Below are 16,596 nucleotides of genomic sequence, written 5' to 3'. Positions count from 1 at the left end.
TGTGTTGGTTATAAGAGTTCATTGTGTTTCAATATTCTGATTGTTAACATCTTCCTTGATGATAGCTCCTCCAAGTGTGGAGCTTTGGCAGGCAGAACTTGCTACTATGAATGGGCCAGGATATATCTTCACCTTTTAGTTACAAACAACAGGACTTATTTTATGACTATGTATACATAAAAGTTCAGTGATTACTTAGACCCACATATATAACTTAGAGCCTTGAGGCCAGTTTTGGGGAAATAGGTGTGGTGTATGCTGTCTGCTCATGTTTAGTGATGTGTTGTGGAAGTTTGAGGCATTGTGGGTGGGATTCCCAGTGCATGCCAAGAAATTTGAACAGCTAACATAGATATCCCAATGATTACTTCTGATTCTTTAAGCATCAAATTGAATAAAGTGAAATTTTAAAATAGACCAGATAAATTTTTAAAAAATTCTCATATCTTAATGTATTGTGTGTTTATCTTTTACTATTTTCAAGAAAAGAAGAATTAAAATAGCATTCACAGTTATTATAAATCATGTTTGAAAGGATACCAAGATCCATTATTATGAATTAATTTAAAATATACCTTAAATTAACATAAATAATCATTTACAGTACAAATGCATTCATCTAGTGTTAGTCTGTTGTTCAAATATTTCTTAGGCTAAGTTGGTAGGCCTACTTGGAAAAATTTTACATCTGAAAATTTCTGTGGTTGGCTTGAAAATCAGCAAATCTAAAAGCTATCTAAGTTGTTGAGCTCAAAAATCTACTTTAAAAAAAACTCTATAAGACCCATGATGATTTTTTTAAAATTTAGACATTCTGGAAGTAAATTAATATTTTATAGATTATTAAGCCCTTGGTTTTAAGTGTATTCTTTTAACTAAACAAGTCATTTTGTGATGATTTAATTAGAAAAATGCGATATGAAAAAAATAATAATAACTGTTCACTATATTTTTGTCCTAACGTAAGAAAACAGAAAAATAATCAATATGGTCCAGGACATTCAAAAAATTCTCCAGAAAGCCAATTCAGTAGATTAAATTAATCCATGAAGGAGCTCTATAGAAAGAGCTAGCAAAGGGTGGGAAAGATCATGCTGAATTAGTTTTTATCACAGAATTTAAAGATTTGTGAAGTCACTAATACGTACATTCTGTGTAGGAAAGAGTCATTGCTATCATACATAAATAAGTATTTGAGTTTTTATACTTTAGAGTTATGTAGGAAAATCAGTGTGCGTGCATGCTAAGTTGCCTCAGTCGTGTCCAACTCTTTGTGACCACATGGACTGTAGAACTCCAGGTTCCTCTGTCCATGGATCCTCCAGGGAATAATACTGGAAAGTGAAAGTCGCTCAGTCGTGTCCGACTCTTTGCAACCCCATGGATTCTATAGTCCGTGGAATTCTCCAGGCCAGAGTGCTGAAGTGGGTAGCCTTTCCCTTCTCCAGGGGATCTTCCCAACCCAGGGATCGAATCCAGGTCTCCTGCATTGCATGCAGATTCTTTACCAGCTGAGCCACAAGGGAAGCCCAAGAATACCGGAGTGGGTAGCCTATCCTTTCTCCATCGGATCTTCCTGACCCAGGGATTGAACCAGGATTCTCCTGCATTGCAGGCAGATTCTTTACCAACAGAGCTATGAGAGAAGCCCTAAGAATACTGGAGTGTGTTGCTATTTCCTCATCCAGGGGAATCTTCCTAACCCAGGAATTGAACCCACATCTCTTACATCTCCTGCATTGGCAGGAAAATCAAAGGATTTAAGAACAAATTAGGGATGAAATTATTGGGATATCATGTGTATTCTTTCTGGTGAATGGGATAAACTCTCAGGCAGAAAGGAATGTTGGTAGATGAAGTAATGTTCATAAAGATGCTGCAATAACTTCTCAAAATATCATTTTGATATATTTATATTTTGGGATCTCATTGATCCTATCAGACATGTTGATCAGGCTGTAATCAGATTTAGATTGTAACTATCAGAGCAGTGAGTAATTTAGTATTCTCTAGGAAGTTTGGAAAGGAAGAATCCAAATATGGAAATACTCCTTTTCTCTTCATGTATAATGGGAACATAATTTTGCGTATGTATAAGGATTACCTTATTTGAAGAATTACAGTACACTTGTGATCATTTAAAACCATTTCAGTGGCTCTTGTATTACTCAGTTCATTCAGTCTGTGCTCTCTTACTTAATTTTTACAAAAAAGACTCATGGCAAGTTAGTATCATTTGTGTGTGAATTTTCCAATTGTATTTCAGACTTTAAGAAAAAAAGGCCTTAATGGTTGTGAGAGCCCTGATGCTGACGATTACTTTGAGCACAGTCCACTCTCGGAGGACAGATTCAGCAAACTAAATGAAGATAGTGATTTTATTTTCAAACGAGGCCCTGTAAGTACTTTTACTTTACCTCTACTTTTTATTTGTTGATCCTTTTTGTTAACTTCATTATTTAGGCTCTGAACAAGAAGGAACACAGAGGGTGCGACAGCCCAGACCCTGATACTTCCTATGTGCTAACTCCACATACAGAAGAAAAATATAAAAAAATTAATGAGGAATTTGATAATATGATGCGGAATCATAAAATCGCAGTGAGTACTAAAGTATGGTTTGTGCTTTTATCTTGTGCATGAAGAGACTGACCACACCTCTTGTTTGTTTTCACAGTGGGTAATGACAGCATTAAGTAGAAGGGGGGGGGTATTAATTTCTTTTGGATTTATAGAACTTCAAGATAAAATTGCAGAAATCTTAACAGTAGTACATCTTCAGTGTCTTAAATGTAGAAGTGAAGAGAAAACATCCTAATCCGGGCTCTGCTACTATCTCCTTACTTTTGAATAGGGCATCTAAACAGCCTAGATTCCAATTTTCTCATCTGTAAAGTGAATGAATTGGCTCACATAATTTTTTAAGGTCCCTTCCAGCTTTAAATTCCCATGATTTTAAATATAAGGATGCATTTGAGACTTCCCTCTCCCTCTGATGACTTTTAAAATATTATATGGACTTAAGTAGATTTTGAGACTATAAAATATAAAATGGCTACATTTTATTATATAATTTGGTGCTTCAAAATTATTTTTAATCATTTTATATAGTTGCTATAATAGTAGCTTACTGTTTGACTCTTTGTAAGTGTCCCAAAACAACTTGTTGACAGTAACTCCAAATTCCTGTTCTTTTCTTGCACTGTAGGTGTTAAGGAAGAGCGCCTAGACCTGATTTTAATTTAAGGAAGCAGTGTTCTTAAACTGGTTTCAAAACAAATAGTTACTTTAAAAATTTTCCATGCTCACACATCTAATGGTAAAACAGTGCTTTTTTGATAGTTCAAAGAGTTCTTACTGAAGCTCCATTGGCAAGAGTTGCTTAAGACAATTAATCTTGATCTAATTTTTCTAACACTATATACGCATTGTAGGCTTCATGAATAAATTGGTGCCACTGCTATTTATTTCACTACCAGAGTTAATTCTCTTAAAACTATGCCCTAAAGTATGTATTATGGATTATTTCTTCAAAATAGCCTGAAGAAGCCCATGGACAACAGATTTAAGGAGATATTTTTGTGGTAATACCCTTCTTAAGAAACATAGCAACAGAAAAAATAAAGTAAAATTCCTTTTGACCTCATATGGATGTTGGTGACCTTGCAGATAACGTTAAGCTGCAAAACCATTTATAAATAAAATTGCTTTAGCTTTAAAAATTTTTTATCATGTATCTATTGTTCTGTATCTTTTAATGAGTTATAATTTTCTTCCTGAAATAAACTTATCGAATAAAGTACTTAATTATTTATACTCTTTCAACTTTGAATTATCAGTGTTACCTTAATTTGGAAATTACTGTTTTAAAATGTAGGGAGAGGAAAGTTTTTTATTTTCTCTCAAATTATAAAGAGGATTGTTATATTTATCATGGTTAACAAGTATATTATAAGTGGCCTATGGAGGAAATGAAAGAGGAAAATAGAAAATACTGTTCTTAAGGGACCATGGTTTATTTTGGAGGGAAATAAAATAACATAACTTTGTAATTTAATCTTTATACATTTAAAGATAACTTGTCAGTAGTTAATTTTGCTTAAGTTTTTTTTCCTTTTTTGCATTTTTATTACACTCGTTGCATTGTTATATATATATATATATATAAAATTTGGCCTTTTTTTTTTTTTAGTTTTGTCCATTAAGAAGGTTAGTGAATTAAATCAGACCAGGGCAGATTTGATGTATGAAGTTTATAATATGTGTACATCCTTTCTCTCTTTTGTTACATTTGGAATCTCCCAACTGAAGTGTAATGTTACTAAACTGATTTGCATTTATGTAAGTGCTAATTTATGCTTTCTTGGTAACAATGATGTATTTATAATATCTTAATTTGGACAGCACATCTTTAATATCAGGTTTTGGCCTTTCATTTTCATCTCTATGAATATTTGAAATATATAATGTACATATTATACTAGCATATATGTATTACTGTATAAAAATTGAAATTGAAAATGTTCATGTTAAACATTCTCATATAATTGTAAAGAAAATAACTTAAACCTGCAAATATATTTTAAGAACTTACCTCCATCCTCTTTTAGTAATTGGTGTTACCTTACCAAATTAAAGTGCATAAATTATTAAATTTAATTAGATGAAAATGAAACTAACAGTTTTCTCTTCCTTGTTCTTTATTTACAGCCCGGTTTGCCACCTCAGAATTTCTCAATGTCTGTCACAGTCCCTGTGACCAGCCCCAGTGCTTTGTCCTACACTAACCCAGGGAGTTCACTTGTGTCCCCATCTTTGGCAGCCAGCTCAGCATTAGCAGATACAAGCATGCTCTCTCCACCTCAAGCCACATTACATAGAAATGTATCCCCTGGAGCTCCTCAGAGACCACCAAGTACTGGCAGTGCAGGTATGTACTGATACTTATTCTTCTGATTGTTTAAAAGAATGAAAAAATTAATTGCTAATATGAACAGTTTCTTATTCTGCTACTTTTAATGTTGTTGCTTTGATGAGCAAGAGTCACTACTACATAATTGCCCCCATTTTAAAGTATTTTTTTTTTTGAAAGTCTGTGGCTGTAGCATTTTACAGGTATTGTGGAACGAATAGAGAACCTGCCTATTTTGGAAAATAAGCTTTCCATATCATGGGGACGCCAAACCTAGACAGGCAGAAAATTTATTTAGGATATCATAAAGATTAAAAATTGATTCTGATCCAGTTGTGTTAAAAAAATAAATGGAGAGATAGACTCACTTAGAAGGAGAGCATTTTCTGCATCCACCTCTGCCTGATTTGTTCATTAACTCAGAAACTTGAGGTGCATTTACTGCATCTCTGTGTATAATGCAATATCTCCTCTCCCATTATTCCTAGATTTTATAGCACTCCATTAGCACTGCCTCCATTCTTGTCAATATGTACTTATTTGGTATCGAGTCAGAAGACGGCAGACATATCCAGAGCTTGATAGATGAGTGCCTATATATTAGACTACATCATAATGCTGAGTTAAGACTGGGCTAGTTTTTATTTTCATGTTTTTTAGGAATGAAGTGAGGGTACCTCTGGTCAATTCATTCTCATTCAGATAAGGAGAAGCAATTCACATTCACTCCTTGCCCTCTCTCCTGTCTCTGTAATGTTGTTAGGTGGGATGTTGAGCACTTCAGACCTCACAGTGCCAAATGGAGCTGGAAGCAGCCCAGTGGGTGAGTGAATTCCTACTGCTTCACTTTGTTGGCATCTGTCTTATCTGAGATAAAAGGAATACTGTCCCTCAAACAAGGGTTTCTACAAAGTGAAGAGGAAAATATGGGATAAATGACTAGAGTAGACCATGACACTTTATGATTTGTTTAGTTATTGCTTTCACTAATACTTAAGAGTTTTTGATAGCCCTGTGTTATTCCTCATACCTTGGCCTTACATTCACTTATTCATTCAATAAATATTTATTGAATGCCTCCTTCATAGCAGACATTGTTCTTTTCTAAAGACTAAATTGCCTTAATACAGTTTTTACACTAAGATAATTTCTTAAGGAGAAGCTTTCTGTGTCACCTGTCCCTACCAAAATCAGACTGTTAGCAGACCGCTGTATTTTACAATTGTGTGAAATGTTTTCAGGGAGATTGCCATAGGAAGAAATAGTGGGCCTAATTAAGAAGTCTGTCTTCAAAGGATCGTCACATGTGGAGCATTCACGTTTTGTCGTGGTTGCTGCCAGATTCTCTTTTGCTTTGGAACCCCTTCCAAGATGACTTGCAGTTTAAAAATTTCATAAATGTGTCTGCCCAGCCCTGAAATCCTGGTAAAGATAGATTATGATCTTAACATTACAGAAACATGGCATATATGTCATAGAGCCACAGGAATAACTATTATTTTGGGTTACCATCAGATTTAGTTGTGTTGGTCTCTTCATCTAGGATAATCCCAGTTACCTTCATTTTTATCTGAAAGCAAGGGAAGGAATTCCCTTCCTCTTTTAGGTATTGTGTGTTCAGAGAGACATCTGAAAACAGATCACTTAAAGGAAAAATTCCCTATTACATATGTTCAACCCACTTATTCCAAAAATGTGAGGAGCTGCTTCCCTTGTGACTCAGCTGGTAAAGAATCCACCTGCAATGTGGGAGACCTGGGTTCCACCCCTGGGTTGGGAAGATCCTCTGGAGAACAGAAAGGCTACCCACTCCAGCATTCTGGCCTGGAGAATTCCATGGACTGTGTAGTCCATGGGGTTGCAAAGAGTCGGACACGACTGAGCAACTTCTACTTTTCTGCCTTAAGAAAATTTTGATGATTGAATAACTTAATTTAAAATGATGAGAAAGAAAGAAACAGACATTATTTAATGAGAGTTACAGAACATATAGTGACCTAAAGTAGGAATAAATGCCTAATTGTTTCTGCCTCTGTATTAATTGCTGTTTTAATGGACTCAAATATATAGGACCTGTTGTAGGATCTTTTTTAACAGATAATTAAATGTGGAGAAATTCATAAAGGTCTTACCAATTATACATTAGGACTGCTATCTTTGTAACTGTATTTCCTAATATTTATAGTTTCTTTTCAACTCTATTTTAGTTCTTTACATGCCCATATACTCTTTTTATATTGCATTTTCCTATGTGCTATTATTCTCCCAACACTATGCATCTTGTTCTCCTCTCGACTTTTCCAGCCTGCTTAAGGCTAGAATCAATAATTTCTATTTTGTTTAATATTAATTTTGACTAGTTCTTAGTTTTAGTTCCAAAATTATTTTTATTTCATAACTATATGAAGATTTCTAATGTGTTTTCCCTTTGCCTTTTTTTTTCCTCTCATCCTCTGACTTGATAAACATTGTTCTCCTTCCTATCAAATAAGTCTTTTAATTCTCTTCTTGCTTTATTTTTGGTTTTTGTACTGTCCATACTTCCCTAAAGCTTTTTCTCTGTTCTTTCTTATCTGCCATGCAACTGTAAATCTAGACTTTGCTGCTCAGTTTTCTGTGTTCCATTTGATGATTTCAGACTCAGATTTTGTCATCGTCTTAATTTGACCTTTTACATATTACCTAATCCTGTTACTTTTATTTCTTTTTTAAATTCATGTTTCTTTTGTAAGCTTCCTCCCCTAGTTTCTAGACCCTCGGGTTTGGAGGGTCACATTAGTCACACTCTTCAAATTATGGCACGTCATCTCAGCATCTCTCAGTATGCTGTTCACTTATCCTTTTATACTTCTATTCCATTCCTGTTCCCTTCCTCCTCTCCCACCCGCAGTCCCCACTCATAGGCAACTGTTTTAATATGTTTAGTGCTAATAGTGTTAATTAATCATATTAATGATGATGGTTAGTGAACATGAATTTTTTTTAATTTAAAATTTAAGTATTAAGATATTTTAACTGCTTAGTGAGTTACTTGAAAGTCTTATTTCTGTTACTACACAGTAATACAGTATAACCTCAGTTTTATGACACATCAAGATTGAATGTCTTGATTCCTCACTGGTTCATACTCTTATATACCTATTTTACCTGTGCTAGGTGTATTTCTACTTTTTCTACTTGTTTGCTTTATATCCTAAGTGATGTTTTTGTTGTAACTGCTTATTAATATGTACCACCTTAGAATTCAGATTCAACTAAGTAGACACATTGCATCACTTAATCCAGATACCAAATGGAAGTTATTATTTTTGTGCAGTACTTATAGCATACATGTTTCTTGCTGTAAATCACCCCCCGCCCCAATAAATGGTCTCTCACAGGTATTGTAGAAGTAGTGTTAATTTTTGTGAAGAAGAGTCAGAAGATATACTTTAGCCTATTTTCAGCAATGATGCCATTTTGGTTTAGTAGTTTGGAAAAATAGTTTAAACTCAATTTTATCCCCGAAATCTTTTTAATGTAAAGATTAAACATTTTAAATTCCCATAGAAATTAAGAAGAAAGTATATTAAAAATTGTGGATATGATTTCTCATCTACATTTTTCAAAGTATGTTTCTTGGAACTACATGAAAAGAATTATTTATCTATATGAGTGGCAAACCTTGTACTAAGTAAAACTAAACAGGTTCTTTACTGTAGGACTTGTCAGAGCCTTTACAATGCTAACCTGTTTAGCATTTTTACTAATGCTTTAAACTATGGTTATTCAAAGTGATATTACAGTAGAACCCTTTTTTTTTTTCCTAATGAAAAATCATCTTGCAGAATTCAGTTCAGTCACTCAGTCATGTCCAGCACTTTGTGACCCCATGGACTGCAGCCAGTCAGGCTTCCCTGTCCATCACCAACCCCCAGAGCTTGCTCAAACTCGTCTCCATCAAGTCAGTGATGCCATCCAACCATCTCATCCTGTGTCATCTCCTTCTCCTCCTGCCTTCAGTCTTTCCCAGCATCAGGGTGTTTTCCAATGAGTCAGTTCTTTGCATCAGGTGGCCACAGTATTAGAGTTTCAGCTTCAGCATCAGTCCTTCCAGTGAATATTCAGGACTGATTTCCTTTAGGACGGACTGATTGAATCTCCTTGCAGTCCAAGGGACTCTCAAGAGTCTTCTCCAGCACCGCAGTTCAAGAGCATCAATTCTCCCAACACTCAGCTTTCTTTATAGTCCACCTCTCACATCTGTACATGACTACTGGAAAAACCAAAGCTTTGATTAGACGGACCTTTGTTGGCAAAGTAATGTCTCTGCTTTTTAATATGCTGTCTAGGTTGGTCATAGCTTTTCTTCCAAGGAGTAAGCGTCTTTTAATTTCATGGCTGCAGTCACCATCTGCAGTGATTTTGGAGCCCCCCAAAATAAAGTCAGCCACTGTTTCCACAGTTTCCCTGTCTTATTTGTCATGAAGTGATGGGACCAGATGCCATGATCTTGTTTTCTGAATGTTGAGCTTTAAGCCAACTTTTTCACTCTCCTCTTTCACTTTCATCAAGAGGCTCTTTAGTTCTTCACTTTCTGCCATGAGGGTGGTGTCATCTGCATATCTGAGGTTATTGATATTTCTCCCAGCAATCTTGATTCCAGCTTGTGCTTCATCCAGCCCAGCATTTCTTATGATATACTCTGCATATAAGTTAAATAAGCAGGCTGACAGTATACAGCCTTGCTGCTGCTGCTAAGTCACTTCAGTCATGTCTGACTCTGTGTGACCCCATAGATGGCAGCCCACCAGGTTCCCCCATCCCTGGGATTCTCCAGGCAAGAACACTGGAGTGGGTTGCCATTTCCTTCCCCAATGCGTGAAAGTGAAGTTGCTCAGTCGTGTGTAACTCGTAACGACCCCATGGACCGCAGCCTTCCAGGCTCCTCTGTCCATGAGTTTTTCTAGACAAGAGTACTGGACTGGCTTGCCATTTCCTTCTCTGATACAGCCTTGATGTACTCCTTTTCCTATTTGGAACACGTCTGTTGTTCCATGTCCAGTTCTAACTGTTGCTTCCTGACCTGCATACAGATTCCTCAAGAGGCAGGTCAGGTGGTCTGGTATTCCCATCTCTTTAGGAATATCACTGTTGTGATCCACACAGTCAAAGTCTTTTGCATAGTCAGTGAAGCAGAAGTAGTTTTTTTTTTTTTTTGGAGTTTCCTTGCCTTTTTTATGACCCAGAGGATGTTAGCAATTTGATCTCTAGTTCCTCTGCCTTTTCTAAATTCAGCTTACACATCTGGAAGTTCTCTGTTCATGTCCTGTTGAAACTTAGCTTGAAGTTTGAGCATAATCTCACTGGCATTTGAAATGAGTGCAATTATATGGTAATTTGAACATTCTTTGGCATTGCCTTTCTTTGGGATTGGGATGAAAGCTGACGTTTTCCAGTCCTGTGGAACTGCTGAGTTTTCCACATTTGCTGGCATACTGAGTGCAGCACTTTAACAGCATCATCTTTTAGGATTTGAAATAACTCAGCTGGAATTCCATCACCTCCACTAGCTTTGGTTGTAGTAATGCTTCCTAAGGCCCACTTGATGTCACAGTCCTGTATAGCCAGCTCTAGGTGAGTGATCATGCCATTGTGGTTACCTTAGTCATTAAGGTGTATCATTTTTTTGTATCATTATTTTTGTATTCATTATTCTGTGTGTTTTTGCCACCTCTTCTTAATCTCTTCTGTTAGGTCCTTGTTGTTTTTATCCTTTATTGTGCCCATCTTGCATGAAATATTCCTTGGTATCTCCAATTTTCTTAAAGAGATCTATAGTCTTTTCAATTCTACTGTTTTCCTCTATTTCTTTGCATTATTCACTTAAGAAGACTTTCTTATCTCTTCTTGCTATTCTCCGGAACTCTGCATTCAGTTGGGTATATCTTTCCCTTTCTGCATTGTCTTTTGCTGCTCTTCTTTTCTTTCTCTTCTTTTCTTAGCTCCCAGACAACTACTTTGCCATCATGCATTTCTTTTTCTTGGGGATGGTTTTGGTCATGACCTGTACAGTGTTACAAATCTCTGTCAATAGTTCTTCAGGCACTCTGTCTACTAGATCTAGTCCCTTGAATCTGTTCATCACCTCCACTGTATAACAGATTTGATTTAAGTCATACCTGAGTGGGCTAGCTGTTTTCCCTGCTTTCTTCAGCTTGAGCCTGAACTTTGCAATAAGGAGCTGATTATCTGAGCCAGAGTCAGCTCCAGGTTTTGTTTTTGCCGACTGTATAGAGCTTCTCCATCTTCGGCTGTAAAGAATATAATCAATCTGATTTTTATATTGACCATCTGGTGATGTCCATGTGTGGAGTCATCTCTTGTGTTTTGGATGAGAGTGTTTGCTATGACCAGTGTGTGCTGTTGGCAAAACTCTGTTAGCTTTTGCTCAGCTTCATTTTGTATTCCAAGGCCAAATTTGCCTGTTACTCCAGGCATCTCTCGACTCTCTACATTTGCATTGCAGTCCCCTATGATGAAAAGGACATTTTTGTTGTTTTTGTTGTTAATTCTAGGAGGTCTTGTGGGTTTTTATAGAATCGTTCAACTTCATCTTTGACATCAGTGATTGGGGCATAGACTTGATTACTGTGATATTGAGTGGTTTGCCTTGGAAACGAATTGAGATCATTTTGTCATTTTGGGTACCTGTAGAATAATAAAAAAAATAAAATACCCTCCCAGACTTTATTATTTCTGCTTAACATGCAAGCAAATTACTAACTAAAAGCACAGTTAGGAGCATACAAAATAAATGAAAGCCTGCATTAAAAATGGACAATAGAACCAACTTATTAGAAACTCCAGGGTTTGGGATTAGTAGACACAAACTTTGACTTTAACATAGCAATGTTTATTGTATCAAGGAAATAAAAAGTAGATTAAGAATTTTGTCCGATAACTGGCATCTTTAAAAATGAACATTTAGAAGTAAAAAATGTAATAGTGTTTAAAACTTATTAAGTGGGTTTTGTAAGAGATTTAGTAAAAGCAAAAGGGAGAATTTAGTGAATTAAAAGATAAGGCAGGAACAGTATTCAGAATTTTTGAGATTAAAGGATGGATAATTCAAAAGAAGATTAAGACCTACAAGGTATAGCGAGAAGTTGTAACATCGTTAAAATTGGAGTCCCAGTAGGCAAAAAGAGAGAAGATTGGCCAGAAGCAGTATTTGAACAGATAATCACTGAGAGTTTTCCAAACCTGACAAACACATCAAGCCACAGATTTCAGAAGGCTTATAAAACCCATGTGAGATATAGATAAAATTGTGCTTTAAGAGAAATCTGTCTTTTAAAACAGAAGGCTGGAAAACCCTGAGCTAAATAAGCCTATATCTCTGTAGGAACAAGTTAAAGAAGATTAGAAGTTATAAAGATAAGAGCAGAAGTTATTGAAGTGTTATATTTGTATCAATGTTCAATTCAGAATATATTCTAATTTCTATTTTCTAATTTCCATTATAACCTCTTTTTTGATCTATGGTTATTAAAAGTGAATTTCCTAATTCCAAATGCATGGCATTTTGTAGTTATCTTCGGGCATTGTTTTCTAGCTGAACTGTTTTGTTACCAGAGTACTTACCTCCATATGATTAAATTCTCTGAAATTTGTATACTTGTGTGTGTAACTCAGCATATGGTCAAATTTGGTTCTTTACACACAAAATGACATTTTTTGTTTTTATACAAAAAGAATGTAAACATTGAAAAGAATATTTATTCTATACTGTAAGCAGAGATTATACATGTCACTTGTTTAACCAAATGTTTTATACTTAAAATATGCAATAACTTATTGTATTTGTCCACATTTAGAGACTTACGGTAGACCAGTTCCAGGTGGTTTCACTTTACCTTTAAACTCCCATCAGTTTTACTGATCCTGTCATTTTCAAATGCATAATACATTTTCAGGTGAACCCCCCATTTGCCTTAGTCTTATTTTAACTTTTTTGGAGTCTTCTGTCTGTTTCTAAAAGCTGGAAGGCTTCAGGCCCATGTCCTATTGAAAGGAGAAGCATCCTTGAACTTTTTAAGTGTTGAATAAACTCTGAATAGTCATTGAAAGGACTGATGCTGAAGCTGAAGCTCCAGTATTTTGGCCACCTGATGGCAAAGGGCCAATTCATTGGAAAAGACCTTGATGCTGGAAAAGATTGAGAGCATAAGGAGAAGTGGGTGGCAGAGGAATGAGATGGTTGGAGGGATCACTCACCCAATGGACATGAGTTTGAGCAAACTCCAGGAGATAGTGAAGGATAGGAAAGCCTGGCGTGCTGCAGTCCATGGGGTCACTAAGAGTGGGATATCACTTAGTGACTGAACACAACAACAAAACTCAGGATACGGAGAGACTTGCTAAATAGGAAACCAGAGAAAGCCTAACTGTTTTAGAAATACACTTTGCTGTTAAAAATAATTATAATCTCGTCTGTTGAGATACTTAAAACTATAAGAGAATGTGATTGTATAGTAGTATACGAGACAATTGTATAGTAGTTATACTATTAATTGTATTGTATTCAGTTCAGTTCAGTCGCTCAGTCATGTCCGACTCTTTGCAACCCCATGAATCACAGCATGCCAGGCCTCCCTCCTCCTCCATTATATAGTACTATTAATTGTATTGTATAGTAGTTATACTATTAATTCTGAAGTTTCGAGAGAAGAAAAGTTCACACATTCACACTCACAAAGATTTGGCAGCCTTTTGAGTCTGAGTGTTACTGTCTGCATGTGGCAGCTGATAGGCAGCTTAATCTTAAAATCATGAAGCGAGTCAGTATAAAGATAGGCCAACAACAGCCAAGGATGGCAAAGTGGAAAGCTGGAAAGACTGTGGGTCCTCCATGTTGGGCTTTGAAGGCACGGAGCCTGCAGCCACTTGCCCCAAGTCATCTTATGTGAGAGAATAGATTTTTCCCATTCTAAAGAGAGAAAGGAAATAGGAGATAGAGACACAGGCGTAGAGAGCAAATCTGGGGATACCAAGGGGCAGGAGGTTTGGCTTGGGATTAACACATGTACACTGTTGATACTGTGTATAAAATGGAAGACTAATGAGAACATCCTGTAGGGCACAGGAACTCTACTTAATGTACCGTGGTGACCTGAAGGGGAAGGAAATCTAAGAAGGAGGGACTTGTATGTATAGCGGGTTCATTTTGCTCTACAGTAGAAACTAACACATTGTAAAGCAACTATACTCCAATAAAAATTTAAAAGAGAAGAAGATAAAGTACAAGTCACATGTAATATTTGATAAAAAGATAAGTGTTTAGTGTACTTAAATGTGCAGTGCGAAAAAGAAGCCCAACTAGTATTTTTAAAATTGAAAAGGATGTTCATTGTTGATAATAATCATAAATTCAAATGAAAATGAAAACAAAAATCCCCACTTAGTAATTGCCAACTGTTGCCACTTTTTACTGTGACATAGAAAGCTGATGAAGGTGGGTAAAGCTGATGATCTGTTATGTGTTTGTAGCATTGCAAATTAGTAACAGTCATTTTGGAAAGTTATTGACAAAATGTTTCAGTAGTCATAAAAACACCTGTTTTCCTCTAAGATGTGTAAGAAATGTGTAAGTTATCACATTTCTAAGAATCTCTCCTAAAGAAATCAATCAGATTATGCAGAGGTTCCTTGCAACTTTATTTCTAGTAGGGAATAACAGGAAAATATCAACATATTCAACATACGAAAATTAAGTAAAGTTTTCAACTCAGTTCCTTTTTAGTTGTGATTTAAAACTATGCCAAAAATATATACATGGAAAGGAGAAGAAACCTAAAATGATTATAATAGTTAGAATAGTGGGAATGTGTGTTTTCCCTCGTTTTTTCTAGTTTTTGAACTTTGTTGTTCTTGTTGAGTTGCTGAGTCCTGTCCAACTCTTTGCAACCCCATGAACTGCAGCACACCACCCTTCCTTGTCCTTCACTATCTATTGGAGTTTGCTCAAACTGATGTCCATTGAGTCAATGATACCATCCAACCATCTCATCCTCTGTCACCCTCTTCTCCTATTGCCCTCAGTCTTTCCTAGCATCAGGGTCTTTTCCATTGAGTCAGCTCTTTGCATCAGGTAGCCAAAGTATTGGAGTTTCAGCATCAGCACCAGTCCTTCCAATCAATGTTCAGTGTTGATTTCCTTTAGGATTGACTGGTTTGATCTCCTTGCAGTCCAAGGGAGGACTTGCAAGAGTCTTCTCCAACACCACAATTCAGAAACATCAATTCCTTGGCACTCAGCCTTCTTTATGATCTACCTGTACATGACTACTGGAAAAAGCATAGCTTTAACTGTACGGACCTTTGTCAGCAAAGGGACGTCTCTGCATTTTAACATGCTGTTTGTTGTCTGGGTTTCGGAGAAGACAATGGCACCCCACTCCAGTACTCTTGCCTGGAAAATCCCATGGATGGAGGAGGCTGGTAGGCTGCAGTCCATGGGGTCGCGAAGAGTCTGACACGACAGAGCGACTTCACTTTCACTTTTCACTTTTATGCATTGGAGAAGGAAATGGCAACCCACTCCAGTGTTCTTGCCTAGAGAATCCCAGGGATGGAGTTGCACAGAGTCGGACATGACTGAAGTGACTTAGCAGCAGCAGTGTCTAGGTTTGTCATAGCTTTTCTTCAAAGGAACAAGCGTCTTTTAATTTCATGACTGCAGTTACCATCCACAGTGATTTTGGAGCCCAAGAAAATAAAATCTTGTCACTGTTTCCACTTTTCCCCCATCTATTTGTTATGAAGTGATGGGACTGGGTGCCATCTTAGTTTTTTAATGTTGAGTTTTAAGCTAACTTTTTCACTAGGTTCTTTAGTTCCTCTTCAGTTTCTGCTTTTAAAGTGGTATCTGTCTATCTGAAGTTGTTGCTATTTCTCCCGGCAATCTTGATTCCAGCCTGTGAGTCTTCCAACCCGGCATTTCACATGATGTATTCTGTGTATAAGTTAAATAAGCAGGGTGACAGATACAGCCTTGACAACATGGTACCTCTTCAGTCATAAAATTATTATAGTAAATTAGAGCATTCGTTTTTTTTCTTATAAAATGATTTTGTGAGTATATTATATATGTTGTCCAAATAAAACCTGCTAGTTTTGCACTTACTATAAATTGTATACATTTATCATGGGGGCAGTCTGCTTATTGAGTATGGTTTACTAAGTAAATTTCTCTAGAGAGAATTTTCATTTAATACTCAGGTAATGCTATAATTCAGATGATTTTGGGAACTCTTTAACTTTGGGCCTATGTTCAAAGATCAAGCATGAAGTAAAATCACCAAAATTCAGCAATTTCACTTTTCTAAAACATGTAGAGAAAGAGAAAAAAATATACTGGAATAGAACGAGCTCAGTGAGATCTTGGAGTTGATTAGGGTTGAGTGAAGGTAATAAGGATTTGCATTACAACAGAGGCAATGAGAGTTAAAAAGAAGAGATAGGTAAGGAGAAAGGGATTATAAAGAAAGAACTAGCAAAGCTTAATAGCTCTGTGAAAATGAGGATGGGCGGGATGGAGGAGACAGTAGAACAGTCATTTAAAACAGGTTGAGGTTGAAATGACAGCAGCATATCTGGGAGAAAGTTCCCACCACATGGCTGTGTATAGCCTGGAATTAGGA

General features: G+C 36.3%; 1 protein-coding gene across 17 annotated transcripts in view; it reads left to right on the top strand.

Annotated features, from left to right (window-relative positions):
• MEF2A (myocyte enhancer factor 2A) overlaps positions 1-16,596 on the top strand; it is a 204,637-nt gene that overhangs the window by 157,539 nt on the left and 30,502 nt on the right. For 9 of the 17 annotated variants that reach the window (XM_043922289.1, XM_043922303.1, XM_043922304.1 and 6 more), the window contains 3 exons: positions 2,464-2,613; positions 4,711-4,930; positions 5,676-5,735. In XM_043922289.1, coding sequence (XP_043778224.1) covers positions 2,464-2,613; positions 4,711-4,930; positions 5,676-5,735 — 430 coding nt within the window. Of the gene's footprint in view, positions 1-2,266; positions 2,399-2,463; positions 2,614-4,710; positions 4,931-5,675; positions 5,736-16,596 lie in introns of all 17 variants that reach the window. The other 8 variants (XM_043922294.1, XM_043922292.1, XM_043922300.1 and 5 more) reach the window with 2 other exon arrangements.

This window comes from Cervus elaphus, chromosome 13 (genome assembly GCF_910594005.1).
Source record: "Cervus elaphus chromosome 13, mCerEla1.1, whole genome shotgun sequence".
Lineage (NCBI taxonomy): Eukaryota > Metazoa > Chordata > Mammalia > Artiodactyla > Cervidae > Cervus > Cervus elaphus.
This window is presented reverse-complemented; position numbering and strand designations above follow the sequence as displayed.